At 47.8% G+C, this 18038-nt stretch overlaps 1 protein-coding gene across 8 annotated transcripts in view; it reads right to left on the bottom strand.

Annotated features, from left to right (window-relative positions):
* The window catches only part of FMNL2 (formin like 2), a 108240-nt gene that overhangs the window by 7785 nt on the left and 82417 nt on the right, over positions 1 to 18038 (bottom strand). For all 8 annotated transcript variants that reach the window (XM_042827171.1, XM_042827169.1, XM_042827170.1 and 5 more), the window contains exons 10-23: positions 15945 to 16019; positions 12263 to 12373; positions 11904 to 12053; positions 10768 to 10869; positions 9507 to 9822; positions 8936 to 9133; positions 5265 to 5389; positions 4604 to 4806; positions 3522 to 3756; positions 2713 to 2781; positions 1978 to 2058; positions 1490 to 1619; positions 986 to 1149; positions 244 to 345 (exon numbers count right to left, since the gene is read on the bottom strand). In XM_042827171.1, coding sequence (XP_042683105.1) covers positions 244 to 345; positions 986 to 1149; positions 1490 to 1619; positions 1978 to 2058; positions 2713 to 2781; positions 3522 to 3756; positions 4604 to 4806; positions 5265 to 5389; positions 8936 to 9133; positions 9507 to 9822; positions 10768 to 10869; positions 11904 to 12053; positions 12263 to 12373; positions 15945 to 16019 — 2061 coding nt within the window. The remainder of the gene's footprint in view (positions 1 to 243; positions 346 to 985; positions 1150 to 1489; positions 1620 to 1977; positions 2059 to 2712; positions 2782 to 3521; positions 3757 to 4603; positions 4807 to 5264; positions 5390 to 8935; positions 9134 to 9506; positions 9823 to 10767; positions 10870 to 11903; positions 12054 to 12262; positions 12374 to 15944; positions 16020 to 18038) is intronic.

Below are 18038 nucleotides of genomic sequence, written 5' to 3'. Positions count from 1 at the left end.
TGAAGGTGAGAACTTTAATCTCACAGACATTGTTTCTGAGGACTCTTCTGGCATTTCAGACAGCAGTGCTGCCTTTCAGCCCTGAAAATAATCCCAAACCAACTATCTGTGCGGCCTTGGGCTGGTGCCGCTGCGCTCGCATTGCATCGAAGCTAGGGGGAGCTACAAGCTGTGCTGTTGGCAACCTTGAGACAACAGATGGCAAATCATGCTGAGAAGGACAGAAGAGAAGGGGACGATTACCTTATAGGCCTTCACAAATCGGACAAACACTGGGAAGAAAACTGAGGGAGGTGTTGTCTTCGGATTCTCCCCAAAATACTTCACAGCATCATCAAAGGCATCCTACAAAAAGCACATACTTCAAGATATGCTCACCAGCATATCAGAACTCGGTGTAAGGGGCTGACATTTCCTCTGAGTGGGAATTCCTGGCTGGCATGAGCACACCTACACTCAGCATGGGGACAGGAGCAAACACAGAACTGCACCTCCTCCTCCCTGCAGTGTATATAAAAGCAAGCACTTGCTGTGACATGTTGCTACTCATTCATGGCTAAAGCCTGTCTCAGAAGTGAGCAGGAGAGCTTGAACCAGAGTTCGTCAAGAACGTGTGCAGGGCTGTCACCAAGCTCATGGAAGTAAGACACATCTGCAGCTAGAAGAACTGCTAGGAAAAACAGCAGCACAAGCAAATAACCTAAGGGTGGCCTCACCACAAAGGAGAAAAAACGAATGGTAAGAATGCATGGGGGCAGCATCATGGGAAAAACTTTTATACACCATGACAGACTAATAATTCCTCATTTCACAAGTAATGCACATTTTATACATTCATGTCAGAACAAAGGAGAGCCATGGAGACTCTGTGCCTCTTCACTCAAACCCCACCGCAGAGTAACCCAGTGTCAGCAGAAAACACCCTGAGTATGCACAGAGTGCTCTGCTTCTCCAAGTCATTCACACCCCAAGAATTAAGAAATACCTGGGCAATTTTGGCATCATCCTGCAGTTTCTTCAGCTTTCCTTCATTGTTCTGAATGAACTCCTTCAGCATCGTGTTGTGGTCATGCATGGTGTACTCACGCTTTGTCAGATCCAGGCCTCTCTGGAGCTCCTTCACATCCAAGAGGACGTTTTCTAGAGACACTAGGAAATAAAACAAAACTGCTGAATCGCTCCTGCTGTGCAATCACCCAACCCACAGCATGACCAGCTCCCAGCTGCAAAGTGCCCCCAACCACAGCAGTGGCTGCCACTGCCCCTCACCAAGCAGGGGAGGTCACTGCTGTGATGCTAACAGCACCAATCCCTGCTGTGCATGCTAGGCCAGGCAACCTGCTGGCACTAAGGGCCCTCCCTAAATTGGCTCTGCTACCACATTGGTAGATAACACTGAAACCACCTGGTTTTGTTCTTAGAATGGTCCAAGTGGGAAAGCACTGAGAGCCCAGCAGGTGCACTAAGGGCACAGCTGTGGTTACAGTACCTGCAGCAGCCTTCTCCACGTAATGAAGTTCATTGTAAAAGAGGGAGACGTGCTGGTACTTCTCCTTGACGACATTAGAAATATAGTGCAACAGGGTTTGTTTTCGGTCTGTTGACTTTGTTTCTAAGAGCTGAGGAGAAAAAAGCAACAAGATTGCTGGGTTAAGGTGCAGCAGACACCAAACAAAGCGACTGAAAGGGTGTTTGTTTTCCCAAGTGTTTCTCCATCTGACAGAGATGGCTGTAAAGGCCCACATAAGTGGGTGGATTTCCACAGCGGTCTGAGGATTTGTGGCCTCCTTGTGAGGGGCCACCAAAATGCTGGTAAGGGTCATCTCAGAGAGAGTGCAGGGAAGAGCCTCCCCTGACCGCTACGCTCTGCTGCCTCTGCCTTTATTGGCTGGGGACTGATGAGCCCTGAGCAGCCATTCTCCATTTAAAAGGGATGCATTTCAGCTCATGTCCCCTCATTGCCTCTGGTTTACTCACCAGGTCTAGACTCTGTAGCTTAAATCCATACACTGCTCCTCGCTTACTGCTGTTCATGTAGTTACCGAGAGCCAGGATTATCTGCCAGAGCAAAACAGAGCAGAGAGGGAATTTTCAGGGCAAATGCACAATGAAACCTCACTTTGCCCCTCACTGCAAGAAAGATATTGAGACCCTGGAACGTGATCAAAGGAGGGCAACAAAGCTGGTGAGGGGTCTGGAACACAGGCCATATGAGGAGAGGCTGAAGGAGCTGGGAATGTTCAGCCTGGAGAAGAGGAGGCTCAGGGGAGACCTCATTGCTCTCTGTAACTTCCTGAAGGGAGGTTGCAGTGAGCTGGGAGTCGGCCTCTTCTCTCGTGTCATCAGTGATAGGAGCAGAGGGAATGGCTTCAAGCTATGGCAGGGGAGATTCAGGCTGGACATTAGGAAGTATTACTTTTCAGAAAGGGTGGTCAGGCACTGGAATGGACTGCCCAGGGAGGTGGTGGAGTCACCGAGCCTGGGGGTGTTCAAGGAAAGGCTGGATGTTGTGTTGAGGGACATGGTTTAGTGGGAGCTATTGGGAATAGGTGAACGGTTGGACTGGGTGAGCTTTTAGGTCTTTTCCAACCTTGGTGATTCTATGATTCTATGAAACCTCTGAGAGTCTGTACGCCAGCATCCACGTGCACTTTCAGTACACATAAGGGGATGCACTGGTGAGTGGTTGAGCACAGCCAAAGTCAGACATACCTCCAGTATTTTCTTAAGCTTCTGAGACGACTTTATGGAGACAGATGCAGCTATAATGGCATGAAGTTGCTGCAAGTAAACACAGGGAGAATTTTGGTTAATGCACAACCTGAAAGTAAAATTAAATTCAAAACACTTCCACTCTAAGGAAAAAAAAAAAAAACAGCAACGTTTTCAATCAATTCAGTGCATCCCAGCATAAATGCTACCCTGCCCTGGCATGTCAGGATTTCAAAAAATTAATTTGCACTGCAGATTTCTAACACTCAGATGTGGTTGAGGAAAACTATTTATATTTCAGTCCTTATGACTGTGAAAGATGCATGGGACATACTTCAAAGAGCCCTCAGACCAGCACTGAAAGTAATTTTCCATGATGGCACAGACAAGTAGATTTTCATTGAAACTGGTTTTAAACTTCTACGGGGTAAAGAAATAAGATGATGTGGAGCAGTGCAGGGTACAAGCTGCCACAGAAACAGCTGGGATCTCCGAGTCACTGTTAGATGAGAATACACCTAGAAAAGCACTTCCTCATTCATGCAGTTGTTTCTCATTCTGCCTCTGTGAGAACTCAGAATGACTCCGTGACACTCAAACCATCACTGTGTAAGGAAAATTAAGATCTCTACAACCTGCATTGGCAGCCCCACGTCAGCACCTGGCTGCACTGTGCCCTGCAAGCCTGACTTGCACCACAGAGAGCAGCTCCCACATTTCCCACCCATGGGGAAACAGTGTCCCACACCCAGACAGCCCCAGGTCATTTCCCCACAACTGGCACATCTCCAGGGCTGTCTCCCACTCACCGGGGTCAGCATCTGGATGCTTTCAGCAAAGTTGCCTATGAATGCCATGATGGTCATCTTCTGCATCAGCCTCTCAATCTTGCTGAACTGCATCATGAACCGGTCTTCATCAGACAGGTTCTCAATGGGTTTCCTCTCCCGCTCGTAGAGCCGCAGCACCTTCACCTCGTTCTCGGTGGGCAGGAACCTCATGAGGCACTCAACAAAATCCACTGGCAGCGTTTTCAGGTCAAACCTACGCAACAGGACGAGAGGTGATGGCTTCATGTTGTGCCAGGGGAGGCTCAGTTTGGATAAGAGGAACGATTCCCCCTCCAAAGAGCAGTCAGGCACTGGCACAGGCTGCTCAGGGAGTGGGGGGCCACCATCCCTGGGGGTGTCCCACAGCTGTGAGCACAATCCTGCCCATGAAGCTGTCTGCACATAAAGATGTTAACCTGCTTACTGCGCAGAGACAGCACAGACATAAGTGCTGGTGTGAATGCTGCTTGGCACCTTGATTCTGTTTCCAAAGAAGGAGCTGGCACAGCTGGAGGGCTGGAGCTGGAAGGTTGGGTCCATACCCTGCAGGATGGGGCATGGTAGGATCCTATGCTGCAGTTATGCTTGGACACACCTGTATCACATTTGGGTCTGGCACTGCGTGGGGCGATTACATAAACCTCACTGCATGCAAAATGCTTCCAGTGCACTTGGACTCAACTTGTGCTTTGTGGAGCAAGCTGCAATGGTTGATACTCTGCCTCTGGAGTGTTCATTAGAACAAAAAATACCATGTACATCAAATGAGAAATTCAGTATGCAATGACATACTGTGGATGAACATGAATTAGCTTATTTAATAAAATATGTGTTAATTTGTTAAGCCCATATAGTGATAGAGCAACACAAAACTGCAAGTTAACATACTGTAGTACAAGGGAATCCGATTTGTGGGAATTCAGATTGGTTCCATCCTTACTGATGGATTTTTTCCAGATGCAAAAACATTTACATCAACTGCCAATTCAAAGCCATTCCACTTACCAAAAACCACAGTAAATCTTGAATATGATTTCTTTGCTGACAAGTGTTTTACTTACACGTGAATAGCTTTGCATATTTCATCCGCTGTCTTTCCAGCTTTCCTTAAAGTGATGGCAAGATTCTTGGCCCTGTTTGCATCCAATAATGTGACTTTGTTCGACCCTTTCTGAGTAATTTTTTGCTTGCTTGATGTAAGATCAATGGCCGGACCTTGGGCTTTTGTTTTGAATATTTCTTCAAATTCATCCACATTTAAATCCTAAAAAGGAAAGAAAGTGATTTATCCTTCCCACGGCAAGTATTATATGCCACACTGCCCAGCATCATACCAGAACTGCAGTAAGACCCTGTGGCTGCTGTGGCTGCAGCAGAGAACTTCAGCCAGGGGTTGCACAGTGTAGTAAACATGAGCTCCTGAGTCAGTAATCAGGAAATTTGGCCTCCAGCCCCAACAGCCCTATGCGTGTTCAGAAGTTCAGGCAAATATTCATGTTAGCACTCAGACTTCATCCAGCCACGTGCATCCACCTCATAGCACAGGGACCACACAGCACCTGAGTGCTCAGCCCTGCTCTGGGCTGCTGTAGGCCTCTTTCCCTGGTACGATGCCACACACCAGCCCTACCCCTAGCAGCTGGCCACAGTACATCTTTGCAAGGGCCAATACTGAGCTGTGGACAGACACGGGGAGCGGAAGGCAGCCAGCACTGCTCGTACCTCCAGGATCCTCTCGTCGTCTATTTCGTTGAAGACCGTCCCGTTGATCTGGTTGGGTTTGAGGGCCACCCAGTTGAACACTGGCATGCGGAACTTGGTCTTGATTGGCTTCTTGATTTTCACAGCTAAAGACACCAGAGGAAAGGAAATGATCAACTCCCCAGCAGCTGAAAAACACCCCCTGTGCCCAGACCGTGATCTCTATAGAGCTGGCATTCCAGCGCTGGGGGAAGAACTGGCCATAGCTAAATGATCACCCTGAGGAGCCTGAAAAGATCCTGCTGCCTTGACAGGCAGGCAGTGCAGAGAGGCTTTTATCCAACCCTCTGGCTGCTTCAGGGCCAGCGTCTGCAGAATGGGACTGAATGCCAGAGGCTGTGAAAACTACACAAAAGGAAATGTGTTATTACTTTTATTGCCCCGTGTTGTCTGGGCTGCTTTAAAAGCCCATGTTATTTTTAAACACTAAAGAAAACTGATGGAGCAGCCAAATTTAACCCTGTCCTGCTGGCTGCAGAGCCCACCTCGGCACAAGCTGGTGCATGGCCACGCACAGTGTAGGGCTGCTTGAGCACGTGCAGCCCAAACCCAGCTGCTAACAGCAGCACAGCAAGCAGCACCATCCACATCAATGAAGGCATGGTGGCCTCAGCCCTCAGCAACAGCTAAAGCTGCCAACTGAGGACACACCTCCACCACTGAGGTGGAGGATGTGTCACTGGCAGTAGATGCATCACAAAATTCAACCCAGAACAGGTGACAAGAAGGAAGAAAGCTCCTTTCCCAAGGTTCCACTGCTGCAATGGGGCAGTGCTCTTTCAGAGGGGTCAGGGCTACTTTTTAAAGCCAAAACAGGGGGTTGCAGCACACATGAGCTTTCACACACTTTAAGTAATGGCTTTCATCTTTTCAGGTCATGCAGAATTCGTGTCTCAGTAACCCACATAGAGAAGCTAAAGAAACTACTCTCATTCATCAGTGAAAGGAGTACAAAAAAGTAACATAGGAGCAAAGAAAACAACTTCATTCCTATTCCTAACAGATCTGGAGGGCACATGAACATTTCTATTAATTCAATGCTCAGTTCTTTGTATGCTGATGAAAACACGTAGCTGCTAGTTGCTGCAAATTCAGGATCTTCATTGCAGTGATTAATGAATGTGGCACTCCAAAAATTTTAGTAAAGAAACCATTTCTTCCCAAACTGCAAAGAAGCAACAGAAGCCCCTCATCTCCAGTGCTGGAGAAAAGAGCCCCTTCCCTGTGAGCAGGGCCAGGCAGGCTGAGCAGCATCATGCCCATGTCCCGATCCTCCCACCCAGCTCTGGGCTCCCTGCACCCCACAGCAGGTTCACATCTCCCCAAGGTGGGGACAGTTTGTGTTTGGCTCAGCTCAATTCAGTGTTTGCTCCAAGGAAATCCTGACTGCTGCCTACCCTGCATCCATAGCAGGGGCATCTATTCGATGCTACATTGAGATGCTGGATTATTTTCTCCTTGATTACAGAAGACACTTTCCCAGCTCGCAAAGCACTTGAGCAAATAACTATTTTACTTTCCCCTACTGATGCTGCACGTTTTTGCCATGACAGATCAGCAGTTTCAGGGCACAGCCTCTTGTGCACCAGAACCAGGTGAATGCTGAAAACACCACTCTTGCTTTGTCCCACCACTTCCAAAGCAACAGTCAAGTTGTGTGTCCGTGTACATTCCAAGTCATGTTCCTTTTTGCAAGGATGCTGCAAAGAATAAATTCCCAGCTAGAGAACTTGCTCAAAACAAATGTCTGTGAGTGACAGGGAACGTACACAGTATTCAGCCTCAAAGTCTGAATACTCTGAGAAATATATTTGTCCAACTGGAAGACATGAACACCGTCAACTTCTGCTCATCTAAACCCAATGGCTTTACACTTTGTACAATGAATGCGTTTAATCCTAAGTAATTCCCAAAATAAAAGACTTTTTTTCCAAGCTAAAACTCCCATGAAAAACACATCTTCATCTCATGCATACATTAGAATAGATTAGTAACTGCTCCCAGGTTATTTCAGGACAGCTCCCTCGCTCAGCTGAACAAAATGCCTTTGAAATCTCTTCCTTCAAAATCTTCTCTCTTACCAAGACACGCTGTCAGCTGGTAAGGTGATGTCCTCAAGAATTGCACTGCTCAGGGCAGCGCAGCGGGGACACGGTTGTGGCTGGAGGGCAGCCCAAAAGAAGCCACATCTTAATTACGTGCTGAAGTGCTTTGCTGGATCAGGGCCTGGGAAGGCCAAATCCTGCTGGCTGGCAGCAAACCCAAAGCTAACGCGTGCCTTGTGTCCAGCAACCCCTCTGCACCCACCTCGGCCCTCCCACCACCTCCTGGACACAAACACACAGTCACAGGCACACACAGGGCACAGCAAAGCAGGACAGAGGGAAGGGGAGAAGGTAGTTAAATACTTAGCAGAAAGCAACCTACAGAAGAGCTTGATCGGCCCGTCTTACCAGGAAGCAGAAAGAATGGAGAAAAATATGTTAGCAGTGGTCAGAACAGCAGGATTTATCGCTGTACCCACTTCCCCCCAGCCCAGAAGGGTCCTGCCCTGAGAAACATTACTTGCCATGTAACTGGTTTATCAAGAATAGGCGCTTTCATTTTCCTTTTCAGTTCTAATCCACTACAAAATGCCCACCCTGCCTGCCTGTGGATATGTCCCACCTGTACCACAGCCACATCAAACACCCCCTGCCATCAGCCTCTGCATACATAACTGGGGAACCTCCTGGATACTCAGCTGGGTTTTAAACATTCTGCAATCTGACATACTGCTCCAGCATCTCAGTCCAAGTGCAAAGCTGGCAGCAGAAACCAGAGGGGCACTGTAAACTGCTCTGATGAATCCTCTCCCCATGGCACATGGTAAAGGACACAACAAAAATCAAGCCAGCAGCTTCGGAATGAAAAGGCAGCAAGGCAGAACAGCTCTGACCACAGATACATTGATGCCATCCCCTCCATGGATCCCTCTCAGCCCATCAGCACAGGAAACTGCTGGGCAGAAGGGTACACCTGCCTTTCTGTTGCTGCCCCAGCCATGGTGCCAATGAGCTCTGCATGCTGCAGAACCACTGGGCTGCTCTGCAAAGCCCATTGAGGAGAGTAAAGGCTCCTAAGTCTCTCTTTCTGGAATCATAACGTGCTTTTGAGATTTCCTGGAGGGGAAGGAGTGTGATACCAATTAACAGCCATTTGCTGCATGGGCTGCTTGGCATAGGACAAAGTGTACATAAAAACACGATTAAAGACTCTCAGGAAATTTTCCTTCCTTCCAAAACATTACAAAAAGTTTGCTATTCTTCTGCACAGATTTTTCTTCATCGTGCACTGGGAAGAAATCAAAACCACGAAGTTCTGCACTTTTGCTCACTTAAAGCCAAAAATGATCACGTTAGAAAAATATTTCTGGCAGCAGCTTCAGTTTCACTGAAGAAGCTCTCTCCTACAGATCAAACCAAATCTGTTTAATTGATAAATCATCTTTCCTTTCGCAAACCTTTCTAAGTATAACAGCAGATAGACATGACGAGTATTACCCAGGGGACTAAGAGAAAAGAAGCCCCACCTCTGCATCCTGCCCCCCCAGCCAACACTCCACGTGCCTGGCAGACACACGGGAGCCTTACCTGCAAGGCCTGAGTTGAAAACCACGGTGGGAGAGGCGGTGCCAGGCAGGGGGGGTGCTGATGGTGGGGGTGGTGGGGGCAGAGGGGCAGCAGGAGTCGTGTCCAAGGCAGGACCCGGCAGCGGCGGTGCTGGGGGCGGCGGTGGAGGTGGTGGTGGAGGTGGAGGTGGCACTGGCACCGTCACGGGGCCATTTTGCACTGTGGAAAGGAGAGGACAAACTGAAGTGAACAGGAACCAACGTGGCACAAGCAGACGCAGAACAACTCCCAGTGGGGCCCTCTACCCTCCCTGTCCTGACTGCACCTCTCTACCAGCCCAAGTATTTGTTGGACCCTTCACTGAATTATCTCAGCGTACAAACACGGGAGGAAACCACCCTCACAAGGGGAGTTAGTATTTTCCAATGCCTAATTAAGAGCTCAGAAATGGATCAGACAAACACGGTCTGCAACCTCGTAACAACAACTGATGGTGTTTTTTCAGCGCAAGGCTACCGTGACTGACCCCAGAATAACAAAACCACCTCCAGATCACAGCCAACTTGTGGCTGGGGGACACGACGCTCCTTACCTGCCTCAGATGCTGCTGCTAAGGCTGGTAATGGTGGTGGAGGTGGTGGCAGTGGTACAGAAGTTGTGGCTCCAGCAGTGGATGTGACACACGTGCCAGCTGCAGCCTCTGCCCCCGCCGGCACCATCCCAGAGGCCAGAGCAACAGGAAGGATGGAGATGTCACCATCGCCTTTCTTTTGGATCTTAATGGTCCCCTGCTTCTCCAGTTCATGAATCTTTTTCTCCAGTGTTGACTGTCGCTGGATGGCTTCTTCTTTTTCCTTCACCATTTTCCTCAAGGTGTGAACCTGGCTATTTGCATCCTTGTAGATTTCCTGCAAAGGCCACAAAAATGAGCGATTTGCATTTGTATTCACAAAACAGAATACCAGCACCAGAAACAGAAGGCAGCCTGACACCAGACCGTGCACTGTGCCAGGCATTATCTAACAAGGCATTTTCATGCAAACCATACATCTTCAAGGGTAAGGAAGAACTTGTTTTATGTTTTTCCCACGCCAGCATTAAGGCTGTGTGCAGCACTGAGCCCTGTGAGAAAACCCACCAGATACCAACACCTGGGGACACAGAAATTCTGATTGCTATTTGTTTTATTTTTATAATGCCTCCATTTCTTATGTTAATCTTAAATACACAGAATTAGTATGCTACCTCGATTTTTCCTCTAACACAGAGTATCAAGCCTTGCTGGTTGCTCTGCCTATGAGCAGATGTTGACCCATAAAGGGAAGTAGGAACAGAGCTCCTGATCCGAAGCAGAGACTGAATCTGCAAGTAGCCAAGGCAGACATTCAGAAGAAAGCCTAGATACCAGTCATGCTGTGGGTCAACATTTAGGCTGAGGTTAGTTAATATTATGTTATTAAAATAGCATGCTAAGAAATAATGTCTGGATTGTACACCGAAAGCAGGTTGTGCTAGATACTTTGCAAACTAAGTCTGGAAGATTCCAGTTCCACCCTGAACTCCTCTCCAAAGCCAACCACACGTGCAAAACTCAACCAGGAACACTACAGACCTGAGCAGTACGATGTACTCGTCTGGATCGCTGATTTGCTGGCATATTGAGCAAGTTAAATGCCCATCTTTGAGAGTACAGACAAGATGTTCTACTTGGAATCTGTGCTATGTTCAAAATCAGAAAGCTAGCAGAAATTGCTCAGCCCATTAAAACAGCCATTGCCTCCCAGACACAAAATGCACACCAGATCCCTCCCCTGAAACGTGGCATCCAGCCAGAGTTTTCCCATCACGCTTACCCGAATCACATCCAGTTCTTTGTTTCTCTGCATAAGCTGTTTTTCCAGTTCCACAATCTTTGCCATGGCTTCATTTTCCGTATCTTGGAGTTTTTCAGATAACTATCATAGAATAGAGAAACAGATTATATAAGCAACGACATCTTTCTCAAACAAAACGTCATCAACACTTGTTGGAGCAGTGGTACGTGGTAAACTATTGATGTCCACCAAATCCTGAAGTTTTTCTTGTGAAAGAGAAAGGGCTCCTGTAGGTGTGGAGGAAGGTGGCACTAAGTGCCCAGCTGCAGGCTCCTGTAATGATGAGCATTAGCCTTCAGTTATGACTAGCAGGCAATCTGGCTGGACTGCACTCGTGACCCTGTCCAGTTAAGAGAGTCTACCCTATAATAAAGAACTTAAAATGCAATTATTTGGAAAAAACACTGAAGTTTGATCCAAAACACACAATATTACAATGGCACTGTTGCAAAGTCAATAGGTGCTGAAGTGGTAACACCTATAAATACGACTTCTCCCAACAGAGCTAATTTAATAAGCAATGAATGAAAGAGAATTTGCATGTTGCTATTTTTTTTCCCTGTGGTCTTTTAATTTATTAGTATCTTTTGCAGGCCCCAGAAATCCCTGGGGTTTGAAAGCCATGATGCTCCTGTGCTGCACAGCCCAGACCAAACCGTCCCTTGATATACAAACTGTATGGTGAGCCCCACATTAATAAGGCCATTCCAGTACTTTACAGCTACCTGGGGACTGAGTGAAATAGGAAAGTAATTAAAAGGCAAAAAAAAAAGACATTTTCTCATCAGGTCAATAAATACCTTACGAACAAATCTTTGAAGCAAGTGGTGCAACCATTAACACAAAGATGCCCCACATGAGGTTCAAAATACAGCAGGGAAACACCCAGGAAGTTTACCTGCATGAGACTTCCTTCATTTGCCAAATATCTGAACATCACCCATAAAGAAAGCACAGTAGTCCACAAGCTTTCCTGAACACTCCCCACCCCAGAGATTCTATCTAGCTACACCTGCACATCCACCTCCCAAAAGAGAAGGGCGATACTGCAGCACACAGGGAGAGCAGGCTGTGCATCACTCCACAGGGAAAGGCAACTCCAGTTTTGTACTAACGTGGGAAATGTTTTCTTCCAGTTCTTCAACTCTTTCCAGGGCTGCATTCTTGGTTTCAGCATCCTCCAGTAATGCTCCCACGTCAAAAACGTTATCCAGATACGCTTGAATTTGCACCTGCAGTTTGTCACTTTCTGTGTGTTTCAGTTTCTGTATAGCCAAAAACAAAAAGGTGTCACTCAGCACCAGCAGCAGCCTGAAGCACCAGAACTGCCCACAGTGCAAAGGGGATGGAGAGCAGTGGGAGTTTGGCCACCTCCATCATTCAGGAACACACTCCACATTTCAGCATTAGCTGAGATCATACAAGGAAAGCAGTCATTTCCAAAGACCACACGCAGGAACCTGCTCATACTCACGTCCAAATACTCATCCAGGCCCAGCTTTGTAAATTCGTACTGCAGGTGGACCCGGAAGTTCATGTCCTCCACTGAGTGCACAACGATGTTGATGAACTGCATGCAAGCCACCTGCAAGAGGAGCCACCACACATCAGCATGTCACGGCCCTGAGTCATAGAATCACAGGATGGCTTGGGCTGGAAGGGACCTCAAGGACCATCAAGATCCAACCCCCTGCCCAAGCACTAGGGTCCTGCCCAGGGCCCCATCCAACCTGGCCTTAAACACCACCAAGGACGGAGCACCCAGCACCTCTCTGGGCAGCTGTTCCAGCACCTCATCACTCTCTCAGTAAAGAACATCTCCCTGATATCCAACCTAGATCTTCCTTTTTTAGCTTAAAACCATTTCCCCTTGTCCTATCGCTATCTACCTGTTGATAACTCTCATGTTTATAAACTGCCTTTAAATATTGAAAGGCTGCAATGAAGTCTCCCCACAGCCTTCTCTTTTCCAGGCCAAGTAAGTCCAGCTCCTTCAGTCTGTCTTCATAGGAAAGGAGCTCCAGCCATTTAATCATCTTCATGGCTTCCTCTAGACCTCTCCAAAAGCTCCCCATGCACTGGAGCCCAAAGGGATGCCAGGTTCCCTGGGCCAACCAGCACTGAGGGACTGCATTTTGCTATGGCTACTGCCAAGGAAAACTGCCATTTGCTATTCTGCAGCCTTCTACCCCAGCAGTGTTGGATTCAGGGTTGCAAAGACTTCATAAAAGGTGCTTTGTTATTTGTAGAAAACATACTGTGGTTTGCATCCCAGCACAGTGCAGGCAAGTCAAGGCCCTCAAGTAAAGGGAGCCAGAGCCCCTCGGACAGCAGGGTGAGGTACCTGCAGAAGGGCAGGAATTGTGCCTGAAGCCCCACACAGGTTTGCCCCACTGAGGAATGTAAGGCACAGCCAAATCCCTTTCTGCACATGCCCAGCACTCCTTCAGCTCTCCAGTGACCACCTCCAATCTGCAAGAAGAAGAAGTCTGCCTCATTCTCGGTGGGTCTGAGCAGGGCAGAACCCAACCACTGTAGATGCAGAGACAGAAGTAATGCCAACTTCCCAACAGTTATTGAGATAATTCTTCCCAGAGAATAAACTCATGGGGAGCTGTTTGCTGCCCAGCAGCCTTTGACGGCAGGTTTGGCTGGGATGCCCACAGTGCTTGGGTTCATCAGGGACCATATGGACACAAACTGTGCTACTCACGCCATTAACTTCTGAGACTGTGCAGAAGACTCTTTCTAGCTCCCCTGGGGAGCTCTGGTTCCTCCTGGTGCTGGAGCTGGCCTTGGCCAGCTGAACGCTGCTGTCCTGTCAAATCACCCATTGCCAAGTTCCTGTATTTCAAAAGTGCTCTTGTTATACTTGCTTTGGCTCTTGCAGCACTGGGGCCAAAGTCTCATTTCCTTTCTCAGATCCTTACATATACAACTAAGGAATTTATCAAGTCAAAAAAAAATTAATCTAAGAAAGTTGCTTTTAAAATGAAGTATGTCAATGTCAACAACAGGAATCTTCCCCAAAATACTTCTGCCTTTTTATTTCTCTTTCCTCCCATCAGATCAGTGCAATTAACTGGAACCCTTTTTAGCTCCAACTTCACAGACAGCTTTCGTCTTCTCCATCTAGGGCAGCCTGAAAGCCAGCTCCTGCAGGAATAGCTCTGTTTGTGTTCAGCCCTTGCAACTACTTGAATTACTCGAGCTTTCACATTACATCCTGGAGATTTGGCTCCAGGACCTGTTTGATTCCATCCTGCAGAAAGGAAGGATTGCTGCCTTAGTACACCCTTGGCAAGCGGTGCAGCCCCGCGGTGCAGCAAGGCAGAGGGGCGGATAGGAGCCCCAGCATGGCTCCTCACAGCCCCACAGCCCTGCTCACCCCCCAGGAGCACTCCTTGGGTGCTGCCCACAGCAGCATGTGGAGTGCATCAGGGCCAGATGGTGACAGGAACGAGCAGCCCTGCCAAATCATTTGTCATGAGCTCCCTCTTCGAGCTTTAGCCTTGCCAGACATCCAAGCCCTCGGCTGGTATAAGCGACACAAAGATGCAGGCTTCATAAATATGTGGGCAAGTTTCAAAAAGAAAAAAAAAAAAAAAAAGTATTTATCCTTTTTCAAACAATTCACCACTACCTTCAACCTACAGCCTGAGAGGACCAAGGAGTTTCCCTGAAGATGAAACAGAACGCCGAGATGGATGCTGGATATTCACAGCTCACTGGGCTCATGCTCACACTCCCTACTCCATCATTGTCACCACACCACTTCTCATCTTAACTAAAGGTGAGGAATATTCTTAATAACAGTGGCCAAGGTAGCAAGCTGCAGGCTGCTGCCACTGTCTTGCTTCTGGCCTGCACTAAGCTGTACTGCTCTCCTGCTCCCAAATATCTGCCCTGTCAGCACGGGAGAAACAACTGAGTCGGGCACTGGGGACAGACAAATCCTTCTGCTAAACTGCAGGCTAACTAAAAGTACATCTGAGAATACTTAACAACACTGTGACTAGCAACATATCCTTACTGGGACTGCAATAAAGAGGAACAAAACAATGTGACATATCACAGAGTTACTGGGAGCGGCTTGCTAACTTTAGTACAATTGCAGAGACCTCTGTAACACAGCTTTTTTTTGGACTATGAGTAAAAAAGGTCATCCTATCTCGCTGTTTTTATTTTGCCATACTCCCACGGTGCAAGCCTGGCCTTGCCCACTGGGGCTGCAAGTCACTGGCACCCACATTTTCATGGCCCATAGGAGGCACCAGAGCAGATGATTCTACACCTAATTGCTGGCAGAAAGATGTCTGTAACAAAAAGCCTGCACCTGAACAGCATGAAGTGTCATGCACGCTTAATAGAGACAACAGAACAGTCAGTGTCACCAGGTGGGAAACCCTTCTGCTCTTTCCTCACTTCCAGATGGGATCATGTCATAATAATGAGCAGTGCACTGACCGTACCTGAGCTGCATCTGTTCTGTAATTAAAAATGGAAGTTCTAATCAGCATGACCACTCCCTTGCCACAGACTTAAAAGAAACGAGCACGAAAGTATTTCTGATATCAAATTTGTAACCAGCTAGCTTGTCCTCACTGTCCCAACCCTCTGCCTTTCACATGTTTGCAACGTGCAAGTTGGCACTGTCATCTGTGGGTGCCAGTAAGGCCTTCCTCTCTTGCTGTTTTCTGCTGTGCTCCAGGGAAGTGGATTTGGTGAATAATCATGCACATGCACAATGAGGAACCAAAGTGGTGAAAACTACTGCTATATTTACCTCCAGATAAGGACAGACAGCTGCAATGAGTCTCTCCCACACTTCCCTGTCTGTGATTTTGAGGATGTTGGCACACGTACAGAATATGCTTCTTGATACTGCAGATGCTGCTATTCTACCACATAGAAACAGTACACGCAGCCAAAAGCTTCTTTCCCATTAACCTCTCTATGGCACTTGACATTTCTTGGAGGTAATTAAACTGAACCTAAGCATGAGAGTTATACTATGCAGTTTGGTAAGTGAAAAAATGGTACTGCAATAATTTCAGGCCAAGGGTCAGAACCACGTACATCTGAATGCTGCACGTGACAGCAGGAGCACACAGAGCCAGCACCAAAGCCAAAGTCCACAGATAAGGAGTGCTCACCATGAAGTCTATGTTGTTGTCTTCGTTTCGGAAGTGCTCCATCAGCTTCTCAAAGCGCTGTTTCTCTCCACACACCTACAAAAGAATCCCCAGCTGTTTGTTAAACTAAGCTTGCAAGAGAGAACATTAAAAACATTTAAGAGCAGCCCCTGTGCTTGCTCAGTACCTCTCTGGGCAGGTTTTCTGTGTTAAAAATATTCTTTGTGACGAATCCAGCTGAGGTATCACAGGACAACACCTGTGCTACAATTACATAGAAAGGTCCCTGCCTGCCTTTCCCCTAAAAATGTAATGACACCACTGCTGGCACAAACGTACACAGCAGCTCCAGCAGGCTATGCCACAGGAAGCCTCGGCCTCCTTATGGTTCAGGACTGGTTCTCCATTGTAATGTAATGTAATTAGGAAGAAGACCAGATTACAGAGAGGAAAAAAGGAAAGTTATCACAGGCTAAATGAGGAGCAAAGTACATCAGTGTAATGATCAGCTGGTCAGAATTACAGAGCCGTAACACAGGCCCGGTGGTAGGAAACACGTCCAACTTGAGGGAGAAATCAGATCTAAGATAAAGCAGGTCTCTGAATATTGCTTAAATCTTATTACTTCCCCTCTCTGGTTTGGCTCTAGTTTTCTCAGCAGATGAATGACTTGCAGTCATTCACAACAATATCCCAAAGCACCAAATAAGCTGAAAAGCCAAAGGGAGGGTGAGAGGGCACTGCTGCCCTCCTTTTGTGTGAAGAGCAAACTCCTGGGAACTTCCTTTCCTACCCAGATATCAGCCAAACATCTGGGGAGTGCTGGGTGTTCCCACCAGGCAAACACAAACCCCATCACCATGATTATGGCACGAGGAAGCCGGCCACTTCCAACAGTGGTAGTAGCTCCAGCCAGCTATTGCCACAGCTCCTCGCTTCCCAGCTGAGAACACCAGCTGCTGCTTCCCTTGGGAGCAGCTCATCGTGCAGTATTCCTGTGAAATGACCCAGTGAAAGGTGAGGAAGGACTGGTGGCAGCCATAGGTACTTCTTTAGAAGCTGAACTCTCTGGAGCAAGGATTTCCACAGCACCTCCTACAGCGCAACCAAATCCCCAGTGCAATGTTTCTATTCCCTCCCCAAAAGCAAACCCTACAAAATATGCATTATTATTACCATCTCCCCATTAGATCTCTCTTTTCAACTCCATCTGCCTTGCAGTGTGCATCTCCACAGAGACAAAGGCCCTGAGCTCAGGGGGAGTCCTTGCACAGACTTCATGGGAAGCTGAACGGAGCTGATCATTACATCCGCAAAGCACCTCATGCAGTGGGCTGCTGGGTGATCTCCCTCTACGTGTTCTGCTGTCTGTTATGGCTGAATAAAATATATTTCCAGTGTAAATCACACATTTCCTATCACTCCTATGCAAAGTTTTCCTAACTGGGTTATTATTCAGCTATATGTGGTCAATACCTGACATCAGTGGGAATTCTGCCAGGGGATCTCCGTCAGAGGTTGGTGACAGCAGTTCCAATGAACCTTCATGAACCTGCACTTCAGTCCAATGAACTCAATAACACACCATCAACATTCATGGCCTCATCCCACAGCCTGCACCCATGGGCAGGCCCAGCAATCCACAGGCACCTGTATGCAGGGTGCTCAGGGAGCGCTCACTCACAAACATGGTATTTAGAAGTGCAGCGTGCTTCCAGCTAAACCCCAAAAACTCAGGAGACAGAATAAGCACACTTTACAAAGTGTGCACCTTGTGAAAAAAATGCCTTTGTTGGCCAAGTGCTGAGCTCAGGGCTGCAAGGAGGCTTCCACTAGGAAAAGCTGAAGAGAAAACCAGGAGCTGGCAGAGCCTGGGGAGCCCAGACGCTCTGCAAACATCAAAGGCAGCAGCTCCCAAAGCGCAGTTCAACTTTGGAGATGTATCCTAGGCCTGATCCAGCCCCTGCTCCAACTGAACCCAGAGAACCCTCTCCCTCAGTTCCCCCATAGGCTGCTCAGCTGCACTCACCCCTGCGTTAGTGCCCCAGCCATTTACTTCCTGATGCAGCACAGCTGAATGCTGCACTTCAATCCAACCAACTGCAAGGCCTTCCT

The sequence above is a fragment of the Centrocercus urophasianus genome, unplaced genomic scaffold (assembly GCF_019232065.1).
Source record: "Centrocercus urophasianus isolate 14NV4802_14NV808 unplaced genomic scaffold, USGS_Curo_1.0 seq_28, whole genome shotgun sequence".
Classification (NCBI taxonomy): domain Eukaryota; kingdom Metazoa; phylum Chordata; class Aves; order Galliformes; family Phasianidae; genus Centrocercus; species Centrocercus urophasianus.
Note: the sequence above shows the minus strand (reverse complement) of the source record. Positions and strands in the feature narration are given on the sequence as shown.